Genomic DNA, 16,004 nt, shown 5'->3' with positions numbered 1-16,004 from the left:
CTACTGGACCGATTTGTAAAATTCTTTTTGTGGTGGATAGCCCGTTAGTTCCTGAAGGCTTTAGGCTATTTATCATCACGCTAAGACCAATAGGAGCGGAGCACCAATCAAGAATATTTCAAATCANATTTTGAATTTTGAATTTTTGAATTTTGAAGAAGAAGAAGTATGTTGCTCAAAATAAAAAAATAAAAAATTGGCAACTATTTGCAGCAAAATCACCCTGTTTAAGTTTCAAGCGTCTATAGTCCGGTCGCCAAGCACGTAGAATTTCGTCCAATGACCCCGAGCTACCCATCCTAATCGCTCGCGCGTAATTATATTACTTTCGCGCTCGCACACTCACTGCGGCCGTCCATCGCACAGTTGCAACAGCAATATAATTACGCGCGAGCGATAAGGATGGGTAGCTAGGGGTCATTGGACAAAATTCTACGTGCTCACGGACCGGACTTTACAATAATTCACAATTCTAATAACGTGGTGTTTCCCGGCAGATATACTCGATGACGGTGCGTCTGTCAGCCTTGTTCGAGACGCTGTGGGCGCGCGCGCCCGCCTCGCCCGCCCGCCCGCGCCGCGCCCGCCCCAGACGCGCCCGCCCACGGCGCAACGCAGAGAGTGAGTTCACACATTTTACTGTGATTCAATACCTTCAACATCTAAACTCATTTGAGGCGCGGTGCTGCAACAAAATTAAATGACATAATATGTACGAGTATATTATGTAAAAATATTATTTTGAATATTCGTTCCGTGCCGCGCCGCGTAACGTCTCAATTAGGGTTTTCGCGATTGAAAAATCAATACGTAGACGCGAGATCCAAATGCTGCATGATTGGTTATTATTGACATGACATTGACAGATATGTCAAAATCCACCAATCATGCAGCATTTGGACCTCCCGTCTACGTATTGCCATCTGGCGGATTTTTCAATAGCGAAAACCCTCATTGTAGCTCAATCTTAAACCGTTTCTGCGGTCTTAGTGATAATACCACCTGTCGCGCTCGCACACTCACTGCGGGCGCGCGTCGCACAGTCGCGACAGCAATATAATTACGCGCGAGCGATAAGGATAGGTAGCTTGGGGTCATTGGACTAAATTCTACGTGCTCACTTACCAGGCTTTAGTGGATATGCTATTCTCACGCCAAACATTGCTTTTCGTATTTTTACGAAGTTCAGGTACAGGGCTGTGACAATAGTATTACGACCATTGATTATCTGCGGATGCTAGTTGAGATATGATATAAAATTAAATATTTTTTTCGACAGCATCAGAAGCAATGAACGGCAGCCTCGACCACGACGATCACCTTCAACAGCGGGCATCCGACGACTCCAGTTCAGAGGAGACGCTCGCGGCCACCTCGCGCCGCGTTCATAGGGCGAGGCACGCGCCCGCCCCCGCCTCGTCGGCGCCCGCCCTACAGCCCGCCCAGCCTCGTGGGCGGGCGCGGGACTCGTGGGACAGTGACGCTCCACTACACACGCACACTAAAGGTACAGACACACCGCGCCGCGTGCACCGAGCGAGGCACGCGGCCGTATAAGTGTGCATTACAGTATGGAGTTTCATACAAAGAATACTGACCAACTCGAGTAGATACGGTTACAATCCCTTTCCGGGTTAATGCGTGTGCTTACATCCATAAAACATGGCCAGCACGAAAGCTCACACCACTCATCGTTGCATAATATACTCAACATCAAATAAACCGCACCTTCCGCGACGCGAACTTTAAGGATTTCCTTCTGACACAATCATGGTGCCCCAACAATATTTGTGTTGTTTGAAAGCCCAATAAATATCCTTAAAGAAAAACACATTTAATTTCTTCATAAATGATTAACATATACCATAAATGTTACTTGAAAAAAGACCTCACTTTGGGCTCACCTCTGGGATCAATTAGACCAATTTTTATGGTTATAAAACCAACTAATGATCTCACGTGTCCTTTTTAACAGATGGATAGGGATTAATCCCAACTTAACAGTTTTATAGCCATAAAAATTGGCTCAAGCGTAACTACCTATTTTTTGAAGAAGTGACTCTGGATCCTTCTAAAGACACATTTTTGGGGTAAAAACCTTTCCTTTAATGAAATGAAGTTTAGATCTAGGCTTTTAAATGGTGCCAATATTGATGGAAAGTGGGGATGCATACGTTTGAAAGTGCTTGTCGCGGGAGGTGCGATTTATTTGATGTCGAGTGTATATCAGGTTCGAAGGACCATGTTTAAACGAGCAGAGTAAAATAATGTGGAATGTTTTGTCTTTTTACAGGGAAAGGCATCGGCAAGAAGAGTAAAAGCAGTAGCAACAACAGCACGGAACCAGTTCCCAGCACCAGCGGCGTTCAACATGGTAAAGATAAAAAATTTACTTAGGTATATAATTACTCCATAGAAAACTATGATAATCTAGCGTTTTTAATTCAGTCAGTGCCTGCGGTATGAGAGCGTCACGGGAGCGGTGACATTAATATATTTTAACGTGACTGAGCATATAAATCTGAAGAAGATTCTGAAGTCTCGCTGACGTTTGACGTTACAAAGACATCCCGTGCCGCTCCCTTGCCTCACTTAGTTAAGCGCTATAGAGCTGTAACTATCCATTTGTGTCAGTCTATTTTCTTTTTATTCTAGATGATTCTATTTTCTAGATGATTGTCCCAGAATCATGGACTTTATGTTCTATTCTTATTAAAATTTCATAGCGATTAGAGTCGCTTCTCAAACTAAATTTTAAACAAACAACTTGAAAAAATCGAACTGCCTAAGCTAAGGCGGGAATCGAACCCACGACATTGATGAAATAAAACGCGGCCAGAACAGCGTATTACACTTGAAAATTTCGACGGATTCATCCAGTGTCTAATGCCCGTATTCACCATCAATTCCTAATTTATAAGTGACCCTTATGGTAACACATAACAGGAATTTTGTTTTCAAAGGGGTCACTTAAAAATTAGGGATTGATGGTAAAAGCAGGCATAAGTAACTCAGTTGGAAGAGCACTCGCCCAGACAGCGGAAGGTCGTAGGTTCGATTCCCGCCTTAGGCAGTTCGATTTTCTCAAGTTGTTTATTTAAAATTTTTGTTCTATTCATCCTGCCAGTGTACAACGAAACCAACGGCGGTCGCTCCTGGTCGGACGGCTCGGCTCTACTCGAAGCGGCGTCCGACAGCGACGCCTGCGAGGACATCGAGGTGTTGGAAGAAGAATTGGAGGATGACGTGGAGCTGGCTTACGAGGAGCCGCGGCCGAGGAAGCGGCGCCGCCGGCCTGCCTCCGGGTCGGGCAGCGGGAGCAGCGAGCCGGGTAGATGGGGCGCTCGTCCTGTTCATGCCAAGCGGTGAGTCATCATCATTTCAGCCACAGGACGTCCACTGCTGAACATAGGCCTCCCTCAATGACTTCCACATCGCACGGTTGGTAGCGGCCTGCATCCAGCGCCTTCCTGCTACCTTTACGATGGCGTCGGTCCATCTTGTAGGTGGACGTCTCACGCTGCGTTTTCCGGTACGTGGCCTCCACTCCAGAACCTTGCTGCCCCATCGGCCGTCAGTTCTGCGTACTATGTGCCCTGCCCACTGCCACTTCAACTTGCTAATCCGTCGGACTATGTCAGCGGTGAGTAAGCAAGATTATTCCCACCTCTCGTTCCAGACAGTTCCCACTTCTCGTAATACTAGACGCGGGCCTCTAGTAATACTAGAGAGCGCTAGGTTAATGATTGCACGCGGGCGCTACATTAGCTAGAGACACTAAGTTGGAGGATGACGTGGAGCTGGCTTACGAGGAGCCGCGGCCGAGGAAGCGGCGCCGCCGGCCTGTGTCTGGATCTGGCAGCGGGAGCAGCGAGCCGGGACGATGGGGCGCGCGACCCGTTCATGCTAAGCGGTGAGTAAGCAAGGTTATTCCCACCTCTCGTTCCAGACAGTTCCCACTTCTCGTGTAGCCAGGATCTACAGCTTGATCGCCAATAAAAACGCAACCAGTAATAGGGATTGCTCAAGTATAACGGGACTGTTCTCACCTCTCGTTCCCACCACTGCAACTTCGTGTAGCCAGGATCTACAGTTTGACCATCAATAGAAAACCCAACAAGTGAGCGGTGAGTCAAGTCCCAGGACACATTTATTCTATAATGCCATATAGTTGGTACATACGGAACACATCGAGGTGTTATATGAGGAGTTGGAGCAGGTGACAGTACCTATAGTGCAGGGTGTGCGTTGCAACGGACACACGATCCTATGGAGTGCCGTGCGCCCTTTAGTAATACTAGAGAGCGCTAGGTTAATGATTGCACACGATCGATACACCAGCTAGAAACACTTCTGAGTTGGAGGATGACGTGGAGCTGGCTTACGAGGAGCCGCGGCCAAGGAAGCGGCGTCGTCGGCCTGTGTCTGGATCTGGGAGTGGGAGCAGCGAGCCGGGTAGATGGGGCGCGCGACCCGTGCACGCTAAACGGTGGGTCAAAGTCTCGAAGTCTTAGGATATATCGAAGTGTTGGAAGACGACATAGACTGAGGCGTCCGTACCGTACTAGTCCGGTAGGCAACTGTCTTACGAAACATGCACATGCTAAGCGGTGAGTAAGCGAAACTATTCCCACCTCTCGTCCCCACCACTGCAATTTCTGTGGCCACTAGGCTAGACCTAGGATCTACAGCTTGACCGCCAATAAAAACCCAACCAGTAATAGGGATTGCTCAAGTAAAACGGGACTGTTCTCACCTCTCGTTCCCACCACTGCAACTACGTCTAGCTAGGATCTACGCAATAAAAACACAACCAGTGACAGTCAAGCGATGAGTCAAGTCCCAAGACACATTAATTCTTTAATGCCATATAGTTGGTACATACGGATCACATCGAGGTGTTATATGAGGAGTTGGAGCAGAGGTGACCGTACCTATAGTGCAGGGTCTGCGTTGCAACGGACACACGATCCTATGGAGTGCCGTGCGCCCTCTGTAATACTAGAGACTAGAGAGCGCTAGGTTGTTGATTGCACACGGGCGCTACATCAGCTAGAGACACTAAGTTGGAGGATGACGTGGAGCTGGCTTACGAGGAGCCGCGGCCGAGGAAGAGGCGCCGTCGGCCTGTGTCTGGATCTGGTAGTGGGAGCAGCGAGCCGGGCAGATGGGGCGCGCGACCCGTTCATGCTAAACGGTGAGTCTTTATACAGCAGGCAAGAAGAATCATTGGAAGACGACGTAGAGCTGTCTTAGGAGTCATCATCATTTCAGCCATAGGACGTCCACTGCTGAACATAGGCCTCCCTCAATGACTTCCACATCGCACGGTTGGTAGCGGCCTGCATCCAGCGCCTTCCTGCTACCTTTACGATGGCGTCGGTCAATCTTGTAGGTGGATGTCCCACGCTGCGTTTTCCGGTACGCGGCCTCCATTCCAGAACCTTGCTGCCCCATCGGCCCTCTAGTAATACTAGAGAGCGCTAGGTTGTTGATTGCACACGGACGCTACATCAGCTAGAGACACTAAGTTGGAGGATGACGTGGAGCTGGCTTACGAGGAGCCGCGGCCTCGGAAGCGGCGCCGGCGGCCTGCCTCCGGGTCGGGCAGCGGGAGCAGCGAGCCGGGACGATGGGGCGCGCGACCCGTTCATGCTAGGCGGTGAGTTTTTATACAGCAGGCAAGAAGAATAATTGGAAGACCACGTAGAGCTGTCTTAGGAGTCAACCACCTCTCGTTCCCACCGCTGCGACTCCTGTGTAGCCAGGATCTACAGCTTGACCGCCAATCAAAACTCAACCAGTAATAGGGATTGCTCAAGTAAAACGGGACTGTTCTCACCTCTCGTTCCTACCGCTGCAACTCCTGTGTAGCTAGAATCTATAGCTCGACCTCCAATAAAAACACAACCAGTTAAGGTCAAACGGTGAGTCAAGTTCCAGGACATATCCAAGTAGTGAAGATTAGTTGGAGCAGAGGCACCCTTACGTATAGTGCAGTGTTTATGTCCTAGGGAGCGGTTTTTAGAGGTGTTAGTTAGAGAAAAGCGGTAGCGGCCGTACCTATAGGGCAGAGTATGCATCTCACACGGAAGCACCATCCTAAGGGACACCGTACGCCACTGGCCGCGCGACCCTAGATAACTCCAGGTTAATGACAGCACACGGGCGCTACTTGATGTAAAGCGACTAAAGACACTTCAGAGTTGGAGGATGACGTGGAGCTGGCTTACGAGGAGCCGTGGCCTGTGTCTGGGTCTGGGAGCGGGAGCAGCGAGCCGGGACGATGGGGTGGACGTCCCGTTCATGCCAAGCGGTAAGACCTTCTACGATAGCCTAGAATCTGTTTAGAAAATGGTCTAGTGGTAAGACCACCTTCAGAGCCAGAAATCCCCAGTTCAATTCTCAGTAGAAGCAGATTTTTCAGTTCGGTTTGGCTTGTTTTCAGTCCACCTGACAAGCTGCACCATTTTAAGTCTGTCACTATAGCAACAATGTTAATCGTTATATTTCGGCAGTTCAAGATTGAAGGTAAGATAGCCAGTTCCTCTGTGAAGAATTTTAAGAAAGCTCGCTTCCATCTTCTACCTTATCATCACTTGCCATCATGTAAGATGCAAGCCAACAACTTTCTCGTTGTGGATAAAAATACTAATGAATGCATTAGTCACTAGCGGCCGCACGCGACTTCGTACGCGTGGATCCCGTTTTACCCCCTTAGGGGTGGAGTTTTGTAAAATCCTTTCTTAGCTGATGCCTACGTCATAAAATCTACCTGCATGCCAAATTTCAGCCGGATCCGTGCAGTGGTTTGGGCTGTGCATTGATAGATCACTATGTCAGTCAGTCACCTACCTTTTAGTTATACAGGGTGTCCCAGAATAGGTGAATCAAACTGCTAGGGGAGGTAGCTCTACTAATGCACTATCCCTAAAAAATACGAAAAAACAATTTTGAGCTCGGATTTTTTTTTTAAATAAAGTGCTCTAAACTCGAAATCTACTCATTATTTTCAAAAGTTTGTTTACAGATAAACGAAGCGATCATGTACAATTAATATTAGTAAGAAAAAAGTAAGTACTTAGCCAGTAAGTAGCCAGATACTTAGGCAAAGCTGATTTATTTTCACTTAAAAAAAAATTGTTTTTTTGTGTCCTTATGCGCTTTTTTTTTCATATTTTTAGGGATAGTTCATTAGTAGAGCTACCTCCCTTAGCAGTTTGATTAGAAGACTAGATTGCTCCCAACTTGACTGTAAGTTCTCCCGGCAGCACGCGCGAGCGGTTCACCTCAGCGTCGTCGTCGTCGTCATCAGCCGACGAGGAGCCTGCGGAGCGGCGCTACGAGTCCGACCACTCGTACCACCCGCGACACTCCACCGACGAGGACGCGCCGCTGCACCTCTACAGGTATACTTACAGGAGAGCTGAGATACACAGAAATATGATATTATTATTACAACCCGATCGAGTTAACAGGGATGATGACTGGGTAATGAAATCGAAATTCTATTTAGTCCGTCAGACATATAATAAAAAAAATTTGGACACACATATTTTAATATTTTTCATAATCGAAAAATTACAATACCCGGCAACAAATATTGCACATCGACCTTTAGAAAGAGACAATCGGCTAATTTCGGTTTCGTAGAGCGTTATCACTGTCGCACTTGAACAATGACTGACAATGACGTTTTGTCAAAGTGTAAACAAACTTTATTTTAAATGTGTGCAATTGATTTTTTGAATTAAATTGCTAAAAACTTTTAAATAAAGAAAAGTGGTTTAGAATTTTTTTAAATATTTCTCCAAGAGAAATACTAAGAGTTCGGACAATATTTTCATGGAATAATGTTTTGTCAATGACGTTTTGTCAATCGTATAGGTAGTGTGCGACAGAGATAACGCTCTACGAGCCGAAATTAACCGATTCTCTTTCCAAAGGTCGATGTGCAATATTTATTGCCGGGTCAGTACCCTGCAATAAATATTGCACATCGACAGGCATCGGCAATTGTACTGTACAGTTGCAGTATTATATTGAGTTGAAATGTCGCGTGACGTCACTTTTGAGTAAAAAAATCTACTCAAGCGTGACGTAACGCGCCATTTCAACTTGATGTAGCACTGGTATTATGGCGGAAAGTGTTCAGTTGAGTGCGAGGGAAAGTCGCATTCCAGCGAGTTGCGCACTTAGCTCGATCGGGATGTATGTCCTCCTTCAGCTAATGGTAGCCCACTGCTCTAGACATCAGCCAGCTAAGGAGTTCCACTTGATTTCTCGATTTTTCCATCCAGTTGTCATCTGATATCGATCCAATGAAACAGGAGATACGTCCTACACTGTTTTTATTGATTACACAATGCGTCGGTTCTAATAGAAAATGAAATCAAATCAAATAATTACATGATATGAAACTGCACATAGCTGTACCCATAAATTCCTGGATATTTGTTGCAGACAAAGGCAAGAGGGCGCGACGGAAAATGGCTCGGACGCGGGGCCCTCTAGCGGCCGCCGGCAGAACGGACACGCGAGGGTATGTACAGCTGTTTCTAACCTCTGATAAAGGGCACTTTCAAATACTACCCGTTCGCGCTAAGTTTGCCGGTCCGTGGAATGCGTGTCCCCTCCCACAACCGCGATTAAACGTAATTAGTTAGTGATTAAACGCAATTAATGTGTTTTATTTAACGCAAATACATAATTTTGATCAATAATAATAAAAAAAAAATAGTTTAGTTTGTTAAAGTTATAGACGCTTCCCTTCGAGTGACATCATATCGCCAGCGGCAAACTTAAAGCGAACGGATAGTAAGAAGGTTTGACGCCCTGCTCAAAACGTCTGCAAACGGGCGACTGTTCAAAACGTCCTACTTGAAAGACTCCTTTGATTCATTTTGACGTGACGTGATTCTTGGAACTGTTTTATTTATTCGGTAAATACCTTCATCAAGACAGTTATGTACTTGTTTTACTTTATTATTTGGGGCCACAGTCACACTTTAGACGATGCACTTTTCGTCACTTGCCTCTCTAACTGACGTAACTGACATTTTGCAAAATTTTCAGGCGATTAGACAGATCGATTCGTCTTGCGAAGTTGATTAAGATGGTGTAGATCAGTTTCCCAATTATTTTTAGCCATGGAACCCTATTTGATTATACTTTTCCTAGCGGAACCCCCGAACTACTCCGCCCGCACGCCCTGCCCCTCCCTAGTGCGTAAACAAGTCGGTGCGTGCGAACAACGGCAGTCACGAAACGTGGGATAATATTTTTTACGGAACCCTTGCGGCCTTTCCACGGAACCCCAGGGTTCCGCGGACCACCTTTCGGGAACCGCTGGTGTAGATAACTCAGTTTTTTAAAAAAAATGTCAGATACGTCAGTTAGAGAGGGAAACGACGTTTTGTGTTTCCCCATGCTTATATTTCTTATCGTCCTCCAAGACTGCAAGATAATAATTTATGTACTTCAGTTGTTTCTTAACTGACAGAGATTGTTATTACTAATTTAGGGAGTGTCGCTCCGAGCACGACGGAGCCCGCGACGCTACAACGAAGACAGCGACGACGACACACCAGCGGCCATCAGCAAGCGCTCGCAGCACCAGCACCAGCAGCGCCAGCTCGCGCTGCACCACCGCCGCACGCGACACGCCTTGCAGGTACCGTGCGTCATCCGTCGCTGATGACGCGCGTCACACACACCCGCCGCCATCAGCAAGCGCTCGCAGCACCAGCACCAGCAGCGCCAGCTCGCGCTGCACCACCGCCGCACGCGACACGCCTTGCAGGTACCGTGCGTCATCCGTCGCTGATGACGCGCGTCACACACACCCGCCGCCATCAGCAAGCGCTCGCAGCACCAGCACCAGCAGCGCCAGCTCGCGCTGCACCACCGCCGCACGCGACACGCCTTGCAGGTACCGTGCGTCATCCGTCGCTGATGACGCGCGTCACACACACCCGCCGCCATCAGCAAGCGCTCGCAGCACCAGCACCAGCAGCGCCAGCTCGCGCTGCACCACCGCCGCACGCGACACGCCTTGCAGGTACCGTGCGTCATCCGTCGCTGATGACGCGCGTCACACACACCCGCCGCCATCAGCAAGCGCTCGCAGCACCAGCACCAGCAGCGCCAGCTCGCGCTGCACCACCGCCGCACGCGACACGCCTTGCAGGTACCGTGCGTCATCCGTCGCTGATGACGCGCGTCACACACACCCGCCGCCATCAGCAAGCGCTCGCAGCACCAGCACCAGCAGCGCCAGCTCGCGCTGCACCACCGCCGCACGCGACACGCCTTGCAGGTACCGTGCGTCATCCGTCGCTGATGACGCGCGTCACACACACCCGCCGCCATCAGCAAGCGCTCGCAGCACCAGCACCAGCAGCGCCAGCTCGCGCTGCACCACCGCCGCACGCGACACGCCTTGCAGGTACCGTGCGTCATCCGTCGCTGATGACGCGCGTCACACACACCCGCCGCCATCAGCAAGCGCTCGCAGCACCAGCACCAGCAGCGCCAGCTCGCGCTGCACCACCGCCGCACGCGACACGCCTTGCAGGTACCGTGCGTCATCCGTCGCTGATGACGCGCGTCACACACACCCGCCGCCATCAGCAAGCGCTCGCAGCACCAGCACCAGCAGCGCCAGCTCGCGCTGCACCACCGCCGCACGCGACACGCCTTGCAGGTACCGTGCGTCATCCATCGCTGATGACGCGCGTCATTCCGCGCTGATGACACACGTCATGACCGCAGATGGCACGCGTCATGCTTTGCTTTTGACACGCGTCACGACTTACTGATGACACGCGTAATGCTTTGCTGATGACACGCGTCACGCTTTGCTAATGACACGCGTCAGGCCTTGCGAATGACACACGTCACAACTATAGATTACACGCGTCATCACTACGGGTGACATGCGTTACGACTGCGGATAGCAGCAATTGCAGGCCTTCTAATTTAACCTGGGTGTGTCCTGGGTGGTGTGCCACCCACAGATCTAAGCCTGATCATCACTTTTCATCAGCCGAAAATCAGGCAAAGAGCTTTTCCTTACTGTTTAAAAAAATATTCATGTAAAATCAAAGTGAATCCCCCTTTTTAATAAAAAGTTACACCTTAGTTGAACACTTGTTTTAAAGTGACGTTTAGTATGGAAATATGTTTGGTTACGTAACTATCAATATTGTGTGGACAGACGATCGTGACGGTGGACGCGGACCACAACTACTTCAACGGGCACGCGCGCGAGGCGCCGCGCGACGTGCCGCGTGACGCGCCGCGGGACGCCTCGCCCGAACCCACGCACTCCACGCACAATGGTAAGTGTTTGGTAGATGTATGCCCGTTTTCATCGTTCGTTCGTTTCAGCCAAATGATGTCCACTGCTGGACAAAGGCTTCCCCCAAGGTTTTCCATAATGAACGGTCCTGCGCTGCCCGCATCCAGGCTCTACCCGCGACCTTTACCAGATCGTCGGTCCACCTAGTAGGAGGCCTGCCCACGCTACGTCTTCCAGCCCGTGGTCGCCACTCGAGAACTTTCCTGCCCCAACGGCCATCATCTCTACGAGCTATGTCCCCCGTCTACTGCCACTTGATTTTAGCCATTGCGACCTACTCGTATGTCGGTTACTTTAGTTCCGTTTTCATCATCAATCTCAAATTTTTAAGTGACCCCTTTGAAAACAAAATTCCTGTTATATGTTACCATAGGGGTCACTTAAAAGTTAGGGATTGATGATGNAATTCCTGTTATATGTTACCATAGGGGTCACTTAAAAGTTAGGGATTGATGATGAAAACGGGCAGTAGTCATTGGATTCTTTTTCAGGGGGGAGGGGGGGGGCTGATATGGGGAGGGGGGTGAGATTAGTATCATGGTCATGAGTTAGTACTATCAACTGTGAATATTCAAATCCAACATCCTGGGGGGCACCAGACCATTCTGGGGGGAGGGCGGGGGCGTGCCACCCCGGCCCCCCCGCTAAACATACACGAGCATAGATGAAGTATTACTACTGCGCTAAATCTTCAGCTCCGGATGCATTGAAACTATCTTTGTCCTCCAGATAAGAGCCGTAGAGAAATATACAGGTTGTTTCCTGTAAAACTTCAAGCAAGTGTAACGAGAAAGATGTGTATCATACCATCGATTAAACCCTTATATGTAATGTTCAGCGAATTTGTTTAATTTAGGAGTTATTGCACGGTCTCCTAAATAAACTTTATTTTATTTTATTTTATTTTTCTTTATTCAGAAAACCAACTTTAAAATATTATAACCAGGGCCGGATTAACCATCTCGGGGCCCCTAGGCACAGCTCGTTTCGGGCCCCCCTTTTTTTGTCGCGGAGGAAATGCTTTGCGCACCGTCACCACTGCCGGGAACAAGGTGGAGTATGGGACTCCCGGCGCCCTATAAAAGGGCGCTGCTCCGTCCTGAAAAGGACGGGGTATACCCACTAAAACCTCCGCGGCGGTCCGTCATAGCCCAAGTGGGGGTGTCGCGAGTATCCGGCCGTAGCCTTAGACTTCCGCGACACCACCGGCGACAGCTCGCCTACACGGCGGACCCTACACGCCCCCCTTGTAAGGGGCCGACGGGAATGGCCCGAAACGCCAAGCCGTTCCCGTCAGACGGAGGTGACAAGGGTGCCCCCGCACCCCCGGCCTGCTGGCCGCCACCTGGTCTGGTCTGCCATCCAGTGATAGTGACAGACAAGACCCCAGTTTCTAGCTCCCAAGGAGGAGTACCAGCGAGGACGCACGCCACAGCGTGCCCTACCGTGCGGTAGGTCCTTGCGACTTTCTGCGCTATGGCCCGCTGGGGCCTGCGCAAAAGGACAGCATTAACCCTCTTGTTGAGTGCGTCCGCCCAGATTGGGGCGCCATACAGCACCATGCTCCTCAGAACGTCGGCATAAAGTCGACGAAACCTCGTTTGTGGCCCTCCCAAATTCGGGAGGGGCCAACTCAGTGCGCAGCTGCCTTGAGGAGGCGTGGTGCTAGCCCGTTGAAGTGCGGGCTAAAATGCCACCTCCCGTCAAGGGTGAGGCCCAGATATTTTATCTAGCCTTTGACGTTATCCTAACGTCCTCAACCACAATGTGGGCGTCGGGAGGGGCGCGCTGCCCCGGAAAGAAGAGGGCCTCAGTCTTCTCCAGCGCGACTTTCAGGCCGAGGCGTCGTATTCTGCGACCGACTAATGTGCCGCCCGCCGACGCCAGCCGTGCCGCGGCCCCAAATGTTTTCCCCCGGACAATGACCAGAGTGTCATCCGCATAGCATAATTATGACACTCATGCCCGCGAGAAGGAGCTGGCCGTCTCTGTACATACAGAACTTCGCGGTCCCGTAAGTAATCGGCCAGCAGCGCTCGGAGGTATTGAGGCACTCTATGATGTTTAAGTGCCTAGCGTATGGTGGAATGAGGGATGGTATTCAAAGCGATAGCTATATCGAATGATACAGCCAACACACCCTCACCCCTCACCCCTCTCCCTAGCCTCCGCAGNGCACCTGCTTGCGCTGTATATGTCGCAGTCGGATTGTATAATCCGCCGTTTTACATTACAGCTAGGCATTTTGCATTACAGCTCTGTTTTGTAATACGGCGGCTTAACGTTTAGGCGGATTGTCATTGCGATACGTTCTTCAATACGGCGGCCCACGTTTAGCCGCATCGTAATACATCATAAATTGTAGGGTGACCATACTTTACAAAATAAAACAATGTTTGATGAAAATAAAATTTAATAAGACAGATTTCTTCTCATGATATTCTTTATTTATTAAGTAAGAATTATTAACTTCGTTACTGTACCTATACTAAATTATATATTTGGCTGTTGTATTTTTTTTACTTATTTATTTATAAATCACAAGGGACAGCCACATAAAAAAGTAACTTAAAACAAATAAACTTTTTTTCAGAAATAATTTGATATTTGTCTTGTCTTTTTTAGGCATTAAAAATAATGACAGGGGACAGCCATCTCAAAACAAAAGGTAACTCAAAACAAATAAAGTTTTAGTATTTTTTTCGGGGTTAAGTATTTTTCTTTAAGACTAATAAATCTTCACCGGCCACAGTCGTAATGTCGTATTTTTACACCAAAAATTTTGTGTAGGATTCCGCCGAACACCAGAATCCATAGCCACTTTAGCTGTTTTGATGTGGATTATAACCTCTAAAACTCGGTCACTTGTTCACGGTTTTTTTTACTATTTCACATTGATAAGAATATAAATTCTTTAATTTCACATTAATATTGTTTTCACAGTCACTGTCGACAAACATATTTATCACGTTTTCTTTGTTAAATTCACAAATAACTCCGCAATTTAGCAATACAATCTCTGTATCCGACGCCCATTGTTGTTGTTATGTCAGGCAGCGCCACGGTATTGAAAATGGGAACTGAAAAGTGTCAAAGCGGCGGGTAATGACACGTTGTTTTACATTACGGCTAGCCGCATTGAAGAACGTTTGGCGCCGAATACATTCCGGCGGATTTTCATTCAGCCGTATTCAATCCGGCTAAACGTTAAGCCGCCGTATTACAAAACAGAGCTGTAATGCAAAATGCCTAGCTGTAATGTAAAACGGCGGATTATACAATCCGACTGCGACATATACATAAACTCATTTTCGCGCGAGAGTTTTGGCGGAGGCCCTTGAGGTAGTGGGAGTAGTCTTGAGGAAAAGCTCCTTCTCCCACGGCCAGTGGCATGCTGGAAGCTTGGTGATTCTAGCACCCGTAGGAAAATATAAAAAAACCAACAAACCAACCAATAATACTGCGGTAGGTGTAGTTTTCGATTTCGTTGTAAAAAAATAATACCACCGAGTAACTTTCACCGGATCAAAGGCCGAGCTGCATATTCATAAAATATAAGAAAAAAATATTTTCATGTTTATTTAACCTGATTTTTATATTTTAAAAGTATTCAAACATTTAGATAATAACGTTAAAACATTTAAAAATAATCGTATGAGAACGTTTTCGACTTCTCCACGGACGAAGTCGCGGGCAAAAGCTATTTGTAAAATAATTAGACTAAATTATTAAAAGTGCCTACCGAAAGTCATTATTCCACGCGGACGAAGTCGCGCGCACAGCTAGTAATATTATAAAGTTAAAGAGTTTGTTTGTTTCTTTGTTTGCCTGAACGCGATAATCACAGGAACTTTATGTTGGATTTATCGAGAGAGTAGCCCATTTACCGAGAGAGGCTGATTTTGTAATCTAAATCTGTAAATTATTTTTAATCGCCGTATTTTTCGCGAAAAATATTATTGAAAATCTAATTCGCGGGTGCCCATATAAAATTTTTAAAGGTTAAGGTTTATTTTCGCGTACCATTATGTAAATAAGCTTTGTAGTTAACTGTGTGTACGTATTTTTCTGTGAACGAAGCTAATTATACACGTGTGCCAATTTTGAAACCAAATCAGATAAAAATAATTAAAAATTAAAAAAATAATCTGATTATATGTATCCAAATTTTTAGGAGTGACTCAGAATCAGTAACTGAACAAAGTCACCCTGTATATATAATAATAACATCAACCTACAGACAATAGGGGGGAGCAGTAAAGAAAAATGTTGCAAAAACGGGAAATATTTACTCAAACTATTTTCACGCGTACGAAGTCGCGGGCAGAGCTAGTCAATCAATAAGTTGCCGAAGTGTTAACCTTGATAAAAAATTCTAAGAATCCGTGAAAATGGTGAAGAATTGACACATGTCGTCTGAAACTGACAAGCGTAAACAGCAAACGATTTTCGAAATAAACTGGATATCGGTTCAGTACATTGAACTTCGAAGAATACCTATAGCTAGTTATAACTGTTATACCTAAGTACCTATCGCTCATTTATGTACTGCTTTTTTACATAATAAATGTGTGTTTATTTATCTGTTCTGCATGTCAATTTTCAGTCAAACTAAAAAAACCAAACACTTATTTTCTCGTAC

The 16,004-nt window shown here is 47.5% G+C and overlaps 1 protein-coding gene across 2 annotated transcripts; it reads left to right on the top strand.

Annotated features, from left to right (window-relative positions):
• Positions 1-502: 502 nt before the first annotated feature.
• LOC114365887 (endochitinase A-like) lies at positions 503-11,338 on the top strand. 2 transcript variants are annotated; one of them, XM_028322585.1, is made up of 7 exons: positions 503-621; positions 1,280-1,507; positions 2,294-2,374; positions 3,128-3,365; positions 7,272-7,409; positions 8,464-8,542; positions 9,524-9,796. In XM_028322585.1, the coding sequence occupies exons 1-7, from the start codon at positions 507-509 to the stop codon at positions 9,695-9,697; spliced, it is 1,053 nt and encodes a 350-aa protein (XP_028178386.1). In that variant the 5' UTR covers positions 503-506; the 3' UTR covers positions 9,698-9,796. The 2 variants fall into 2 exon arrangements, with proteins under 2 accessions (XP_028178386.1, XP_028178385.1); XM_028322584.1 differs by lacking the exons at positions 503-621; positions 1,280-1,507; positions 2,294-2,374; positions 3,128-3,365 and adding exons at positions 5,073-5,197; positions 11,219-11,338 and having other exon boundaries at positions 9,524-10,705.
• Positions 11,339-16,004: the final 4,666 nt, after the last annotated feature.

The sequence above is a fragment of the Ostrinia furnacalis genome, unplaced genomic scaffold (genome assembly GCF_004193835.3).
Source record: "Ostrinia furnacalis isolate ACB-3 unplaced genomic scaffold, ASM419383v2 OfSCF7677, whole genome shotgun sequence".
Taxonomy (NCBI): Eukaryota; Metazoa; Arthropoda; class Insecta; order Lepidoptera; family Crambidae; genus Ostrinia; species Ostrinia furnacalis.
This window is presented reverse-complemented; position numbering and strand designations above follow the sequence as displayed.